The sequence below is a fragment of the Neltuma alba genome, unplaced genomic scaffold, assembly GCF_004799145.2.
Source record: "Neltuma alba isolate B1F8T4 unplaced genomic scaffold, ASM479914v2 tig00012180_pilon, whole genome shotgun sequence".
NCBI lineage: Eukaryota > Viridiplantae > Streptophyta > Magnoliopsida > Fabales > Fabaceae > Neltuma > Neltuma alba.
Genome location: NW_021636723.1, coordinates 119,756 through 128,541, shown reverse-complemented (window position 1 = coordinate 128,541; position 8,786 = coordinate 119,756). Strand labels below are relative to the sequence as shown.

General features: G+C 31.5%; 1 protein-coding gene across 1 annotated transcript; it reads left to right on the top strand.

Moving 5' to 3' along the window:
- The first annotated feature begins 5,901 nt into the window (after positions 1-5,901).
- LOC114724228 (pseudo histidine-containing phosphotransfer protein 6-like) lies at positions 5,902-6,990 on the top strand. Its single transcript, XM_028910545.1, has 5 exons — positions 5,902-5,982; positions 6,065-6,282; positions 6,355-6,498; positions 6,731-6,803; positions 6,940-6,990. The coding sequence occupies exons 1-5, from the start codon at positions 5,902-5,904 to the stop codon at positions 6,988-6,990; spliced, it is 567 nt and encodes a 188-aa protein (XP_028766378.1).
- The last annotated feature ends 1,796 nt before the right edge of the window (positions 6,991-8,786 follow it).

Below are 8,786 nucleotides of genomic sequence, written 5' to 3'. Positions count from 1 at the left end.
TGTGACGTCATATCAGTTAGTCCTTAATCCGAGAAACCACGAAGCTCAATGATCCGTTGCCCACAATCCAGAGGGGCGAGGCACATGAAGGAGCATATTCAAGGAAGCCCAGCGTCAATCTCAGGATCATCCATCCCATTATAAGGTGTCCCTTTAATAAGAGCATGATTAAAATGTTGTGATGTTTTTGAACAAATAAAGCAATCTAACAATTCTCCTTAATATGCATGAAAAATATCTATAATATCTTATATTACCTCCGGTCCTAATTATAAGAGCTAGTTGACTAATTTGAGGAAATTAAGAAAATAAGTTAAGTTAGTTATTTGTAATAAATAGGTGTTGTTTTTCTTAAAATATCCTTACTGATGAAGTTTATTGACTAGAATTACTATTATTAGAGGGACTATCTTGGGAAGGAATGCATAAATATGAGAGACAAAATGGATTAAGGTTTTATAATTAGGACCAAAATAAAAATCAAATGAGGTCTTATATTAAAAACTAGAGATAGTATAAAGAATCCGATAGTGGAACAATGATGTGAACATTATAATACCACAATAGAAAAATGATGGCATTTTAGACTTTCCTATATATGCAACAAACTTTGTAGTTTCGAAACCACAGTTGAGGAATTGAAAATATATTATCTAGGTATCTTCAGTTAGATAATTGATTCGAGGAGATTACAAAAGATTAGTTAAGTTGACTAGTTAATGTATGCTAACCTTATTAAACTATTCTTTAATCCTGTGCATTGAAACTATATCTTTTGGTAAAAATCTTTATAATTAATAGAGATATTTTAGAAAAATACTACAAACTTGAGAAGTAAAGTGAATGGGGTGAGTCACATATATTAAAAAGGCATTATTTATGGGAATTTGAGTTTCGTCAAGACGTTCAAAAAGCACGGGTGAATAAAAGAAGCTTGATATTTTGGTTTCTGAAGTCTGGCTAGGCTATAAACATTTTATTTTTACTTCAACATTGGTATCATCGCTTTCAAAAGTGCTTCCCTGCAGATGATAAAAGATGAAGCACTTTTCAAATATTCTAATGGAAGTGTCTATTTTACGTCAATATCTAGCTTTGTGATGCCTCCACTTATGCACTAAAAGAATACCATTAGCTTGATAACGAACAGCACAATAATATAATAGTATTTGTTTAATTACTGAAGGTAACATCCCAATCTCGCAAAGCTCCCTGATTTTATTATAAAGTGTTCCAAGGAAATTTGAAAATAAGTATATTTAAAAAAAAAATCATGTTACTCCTCCTTGGCTCTATTTTTTGGCCTTATTTTTTTGTTTTTTTGAATTGACTGATATGACCAGAGTTCATTTTAATGATGTATATAACTATATGTATTTTATAGGCAACTAAGCGGCTTACCTCGGACAGGCGTACAAATTAAGGAGCATGCTTTCCAAGCAAATGATGTCGAGGAATTTAATAAGATATAACTAATTAAAATGAAGCACTATCCTACATATATAGATCCAAGCTTAAGAACATTAATAATCCCATAACTTAGATTAGGTCGTTCTTGTTCCATCACACTTAGTTCAGGCAACTAGCGCGAAACACAAGTTCAGGATGCCTGCCTGCTAGAACCTGACGTTGTTCAGAGATAATAAGAAAGTGAGATTTATAACTGTAAAAGGAAGTATTAATATATATTCCTATGATTTTGTGCTGTTGATGAAAGGCTAGGTGGCGGCCAGCAGCAGCTTTTTCTCAGTTCACGACCTACGAGTCAGCCATTTGAATCTGATAAGTACGTAAGAAACAGTGGTTTCAGACAGCAGGGAGCTGCATTAAAAATTAATTAACCCATCCTCCACTTTGCTGCTACTTTTAAATTTTAATCCCATTTTTAACAGCACCCGCCATCTCTCTCTGCTAATCTCAATCTGAACCTGCAAAAGTGGGATGATTCACTCGCTTTCACTTATTTATAGAGTTTTCAGAAAACTAGCTGTGTTTTACAGCACAATAAGAAGATTAGTTTAAAGGGAGGAGCTTTTGGAATAATGAAGATCAGAATGGGGCATATTGGGCATAAAGAAAGAAGAAAGAAGGAAAGTGAGGGGTGGGGTTGCAGGAAGGTGTCGGTTGGAGAAGAGGGAAGAGAAGAAGGCGATGTGACGGGAGAGGGCATACCTCAGACGCGCACACACAGCCACCCTTACGAGAAATGGTCCCTTAGATTCCCCCCACATTCCCCTCGTTTGTCCCTCCCAACCTCTCCTCCATTTCTTCACTATTTTCCCGTCTTTTACAGTATTTTTTAAGTTAAAAACATGCCTTCAATATCCCCAATTTTTTTAAATCCATTCGATATTCTGATTTCTCTTATGATACAGATAGCGCTCTGATTTTTTTTTTTTTCATTTAGCACTTTAATTTTATTTTTAGCTTATTCAGCAGTGTAAACTTAGGGTGTTGGATAAAACTTTAAAAAAATATTAAGCTATTAGATACACTAAAAATGATATCAGGATGCTGAATGCAAATGCATTTTTAAAAAAGATTGAGATATTGAAGTACCTAAGGAAAAAAATCAAGATGTTTAAAGCACCTTTATCTTTTTTATTTAGAAAAATTATAAAAAATACAATTATCTTTAATTACGTGCAAATATTTTTTATTTCACACGTAGTTAAAAATAAACTTCACACAAGTCACAAAAGAAATAAATTGCACACAACTAAATGCCTTCACCAAAGATAGGTTGCACCTAGGTATGTTTGGATAATTGATATAATTCATTTCCATATGTTGTGAGTCTAAAATCTAAATATTGAGTTATAGTGATATTTATAACTTGCAAAAATAGTACTCCTCCGGTCCTTAGTGTAAGACCCATTTAACTAATTTGATTAGATTAAGGAAGTTAGGTAAGTTAGTTAATTATAAGAAAATTAACACATTTTTCTTAAAACACCGTAATCATCTTTCTTAATGCCTCATCTCTCTCTTTTACTTAATTATGGTTGAGGGAGTATTCATAGGGGTAATTTAGAGAAAATTGATAAATATGAGAAATGAGTCTTATATTTAGGACCAAAATCAATTTAAGAATTGGGTCCTATATTAAGGATCAGAGGAGTAGCTCGCTAAAAAGATGGTTATATATCTATCGCCAAAAATTTGTTATATATTGATATACTCCATTTGCTCTCAATTAGATACAAATATTTTCGATTAATAAACATTAATTAGGGATATATTGATGAAAAATATTTTTAATGCACAAGAGAAAAGGGACAGGTCATGTCATATCAAGGGACAAATTATAGTGCAACAAAAATTGGATTTGTATGGTCTTAATAATTGAGAATGAGTTGTAATATTTGTAATTCTCATATGTTCTTTCGGTCCTTAATATAAGACTTATTTAACTAATTTGATTAAATTTAAAAAGTTAGGTAAGTTAGTTAATTATAAAAAATATGACACATTTTTTCTAAAACACTATAATCATCTTCTTTAATATCCTCCCCTTTTTTTACTTGATTATGGTGGAAGAAGTATCAATAGAGATAATTTAGAAAAAAACTGATAAATATAAAAAAATAGGTTTTATATTTAGAAACAAAATCAGCTCAATAATTAGGTCATATATTAAGAATCGGGAGAGTAATTTTTTTGGCTAAATAACTTACATACAATATGATTTATTATAAATTTTATATGTTATATTATGTTTTTCATATGCTTTTGCTTCACCAAAATAATCAATAAAAAATAAACTATAAAACATATAAAAAAATAGTGCGATTTATCTTAAATTTTGTAAAGTTTGTCCATGTGTATTCACTCAATTAGTAGCTAATAAAGGTAGTTACTATTTCAAAAAAAAAAGTGATTCTTTTAGAATATAAATATATTACTCAATTATTTAATTCTATTCACAGAAACTAAAACATTATAATGAATAGACACGTCTAAATACACACACATCTGGAGCATAAAAGTATCCTTGGGAGGCATGGATGGGGTACAAACTTTTTCACCACAAGTTTCGGAAGAAAAAGAAGAAACTGATGAAAGAATTGTTGATGTAAAAGCACAGCAATTTTAGCAAGGCGATGGGTGGAAGGACACTGCCTAAATTACGTAAGGTCCCATTTAGTAATGATGAGGGAATGAGAATTATTCTGATAAACATATTCTTTTATATATTATTATTAAATTATATGAAATCTAAAAATTATAACAGTAACATGTACTTCCTCCATCTCTTATTATAAAATCCAATTTTTTGAATGGATTTGTTCCTTTTTATAAGATCTTCTTTGAGTTTGTCTGAGTATTTAATACAGTATTACATATTTTACCCCTAATTTAATGTATTTAATACATTCTCTTTCTTCATTCATCTCACTATTACTTTCTCACCTTTATTCATTTATATATAGGGGTATATTAGGGAAAAAAACTATATTTACTATATATTAATTGTTTTTAACTAATTTTAATTATTTTCTTAAACCGTACAGTTTAATTAAAATGATTTTATAATAAGAGACATAATAGTAATGGTTTTAGTACGTAGAAGCTAGGGGTCAGAATCTATAGACAACAAATAATTATCTCCCCCAGGGCAATGTTGAGAACATATTAAGATAGATCCTTTTCAATTAAGTTGCTACATGCGCAAAAATTGAGATTTAAATTTCCAATCATTTATTTAAGTGACGAAAATATTTATTACTTAAAGTCAAATCAACTTGAGTTGATAAAATTGCTTTCATAACTAATGCCTTTAAAGACTTATTCAATATATTTTACAATTCATAATTTATTTATGACCTATGAAAAGTAATTATAATTTATAAACTCCATATATTCCCATTTACTTCTTTGAGACTAAAACTTGATGATTATTTCAAATTTTTATTATTTTATTTCGTTTATTATATATAATATTAATTTCTTTCGGTCCTTGAGAATTTTTGCCTCCAGCTTCCTTAATCCATGAGATCAGATCAATAATGGCACTGTTTGCTATCACGATTGAAATAATTTATAAGTATGTTTTACGTAAACCGAGATAAAACTCTTTTCACATGCTTACTTCATATTCTATAAATCACGATTAAAAATTTACTTATAAGCTGTTCTAAATGGACCCAATATAGGCCTCCTGAAAATATCAAAGTTACAAAAGAAATCATGCATATATGTATCTATGTATGTGGAAGAAACTTCAAGAGAAATTAAACCGGACTCTAGGGGCATGTTTAGATTACCGTTTCTAACAACAAAAGTGTTTTGAAAATAGTGAAACTGAGGTTGCGAACTAAGTTGGACAAAAAAACGTTGTTTGGCTGGGCTAACTTTTCTAACCAACTTCTGGCTTTCAACTTGGACTTAACGGAGAAAAATTTGACTTTTCAAACTGCAGTTTCAAACGGTGATCATTAAAAATGAGCATCCCAGATTTATCCTCATATTTTTCCCTCCGCCTCATCTCCTTGTTAGCATAATGAGATTTTATTCAGACCAAATGAATTTTAATTTATATTCATGTTTGTCCATTATATATATTTAATAATTATCTACAATGTGTTTTAATTTTTTCTTCGTAACAAATATTTTTATTTTATAATTTCACAAATAAACTATTTATATTTTATCATAACAATTTATGTATTTTTTAAACTATCATCATATTAAAAATATAAAATTTCAAACATTACTATTCAATAAAATCTATATTTTTTTCAGTCATTTTATAGCTAAACTAACTTTTTTATTAATCATCCAAACAACGTTTAACTTCAATTGACTTTTTTAAAAGCACCTATCCAGACATACTCTAACTGACTTTTACTCTAACTTCAGTTATAAAAAATCAATTAAGTTAGAAGTTAGTTTCGTCCAATGTCAATCCAAAGATATCCTGAACCATTGGCGCAGCAGTATATATACCTGCCGGCCGGGGTGGGAGAAGAAGCAGGGCAAGTGAGAGCATCAATCTATAATCTTGGACCGGCGGAGAAGGCCGTTGATGTGTCTGTGAGGTTGCTTTTGTGGACCGGGCAAGACGGGGGTTCCGGTGTGGCAGCTGGGGTTGGGCGGCGAACGGCTATGGGCCGACATGAACCGCCTGCTCTCCTTCCTCTTCCATGAACAAGTCCTCGACGAGCAGTTCCTGCAACTTCACCGGCTCCAAGACCACTCCTCTCCCTACTTCGTCTCCGAAGTTTTCTCCATCTATTTCCACGAGTCCGAGAAACTCCTCTCCTCTCTTCGATGTCTCCTGTATATCTCTCTCCATTCATTCTCTTCATTCATATCCACTATATATTCTGATCGTTTCCATTAATTCTGCAGAATGGATAAGGAGTCATCAGACTTGAAGAAAATGGGAATCCATTTGAATCAGTTGATGGGTAGCAGTTCCAGCATCGGTGCCAAGAGAATCAGAAACGTCTGTGTTGCCTTCCGTGCTTCTATTCGCCTCAACAATCGCCCTGGGTCTCTTACACGTTCCTTCTCCAATTCTCCAATATATCCACTTCAAATCAGTTCTTCTTCAAGTTTACTGCTGCTATCTGCATTTGGTTTATAAGTTTAAGGCTTTTTTTTGGGATTGGGTTATTATTTTATACTTATATCCATTTCCACATGCACCATGCATATTCAGTACACACGAAGCAGATAACGGAGTGTTGCTTACTGCTTCACACGATGGGTTTGATAATTTCAGATGCTTGAGAGCTTTGGAGATGCTGGAGCAGGAGTATTGCTATCTCAAGAACAAGCTACACGAGTTATTCCGAGTACGTACTATCTCATTAGTGGAGCTATCTGTTTACTTGATGAGGATCATAAATTCCCATTATTTCTAGAATTAATAACAGATACTGATCACAAGTTATGACCTATGCTGCATTATTATTGTGATTATTAATGCAGATAGAGCAGCAACGCGTTTTGGCAGCAGGGGAGATACCCGCCAGCAGGTGAAGACTAATTAAACCACAGTATTACGGTGAGTTAATTCAAGCGATACGTAATGAAAGATCAATGAAGAGATCGATCGCAGTAATTACGCCTGTGAGACGGGTGCTTTTAATGAGGAGCCTTAGGTTTTAGGATTTAGTGGCTTTCTCTTTGGGAGGAAGCAGAGGGGTGACCAACTTTTGTACTTGGTGATAGTTGGAATGGGAAAAAGAAGAGGGGTCAAGTATCTGGCATTTGGATTCTGATGTACGAATGCGTGGTGGCGTCGTCTTCTTCTTCATCACTGACTCCCTTTTTGAATGAAACAGGATCAAATCTTTTCAAAGTTATAGTTCGTACCTGCCGTGCCTTTCATTTCATAGTTTTACTCTCCAAAGTTAAACTTACCACGCTCTCTTGGTGAATTTAACAGTGCTTATTCCCCCTTTTTTTGGTTAATGTAATTTTTAGTCAAATAAATTTAAATTAGTCACAGAAATTTGAAGTTATATCTTTGATTCCTGAAATTTAAACTCAATTTACTTTGGGTCCATGAAATTTGAAACCAAAAGTTTAGTCTCTAGAATAATATTTTTTTAAGGATCAAAAATAAAATGAGGAAAAATTTTAAAGAGCAAAACTAAAATGAAATAGAATTCTAAGGATTAAAATTACTTGTTTCAAATTTTAGAGTCCAAAACTAAAATTAGGTTAATTTCATGAACTAAAAATGATGTTAACTCCTTTTTTTAAGTCTGATTATACATGTGCTCCATTTTTTTTGAGGTAAAAGTATACATTCGATTACTTATATATTTTAATTTAATCTTTTAATTTTAAAAAAAGTACGTTTTTAGTCAATACTAAAATTAATAATGATATTTTTGTAACTAATTTTTTTCTTCATTTTTCAATATTGAAAATCTTAAAAAAAATTCAGATTTATAGTATTAGTCTTCGTATAAAATACTTAGTTGTCATCCTTCCAGACAATAATTTAATTTCATGACTCTCTCAAAACCGGCATGGTTTAAACAAAGAGTTGGATCATTTTCATACACACATATAGACCATTATATTAGCTACGAAAAGCATTAAAAATTCACATATTCCACGACTAGGAAAAGTTAAATTGAGAACCAATCATTTTTTATTCAACACAATTAACTAATTAATATTTTCTCTGATGCTAATTATAAGATCTCGTCATCTAAATCTGTCAATTCGGCATATATCTAATGTGGCGTACATATTTTAAAGGCACACGAGTCCGTAACTATTGTAGAATAGATTCATCTTATCAACAAGTTTAATAGGCGAACAATAATAAAGACAAGATACTCTTCACAAAATTCAAATGGAATAGCTAAGTTTGAAAGGAAAATACGTACCATTGAAGCAAGCTAATAGTTTGTTTGAAGCAGCTATATAGTAAGTGTTTAATACATTTATTATAAGCTAGTATAAAACTCTTCTTATATATTTATTTTTTATTCATAAATTATAATTAAAAAATCATTTTAAAGAGTTTTATGAATGCAGTATTTCATTGAGATCTCAGTCAAGAGAAGGGTCCAAAACAATGAAAAGATCTAACATCTACGGAAAGAGGGAGCATCTATGGCAAAGGAATCTCGAGTGTTTTTTATGGTCAAATCTTTGAGGAAAACTGAGCAAGTGAATATGTAAATATATATATTTATATATTTATATGTATAAGTTATAATATGTGATCAATGAGATGAGGAATTCTTAGGTACTCTGAGAGTACCACATCATTTAAACTCTCTCCAGTAAAATTACACCAACTTAGTGAATTA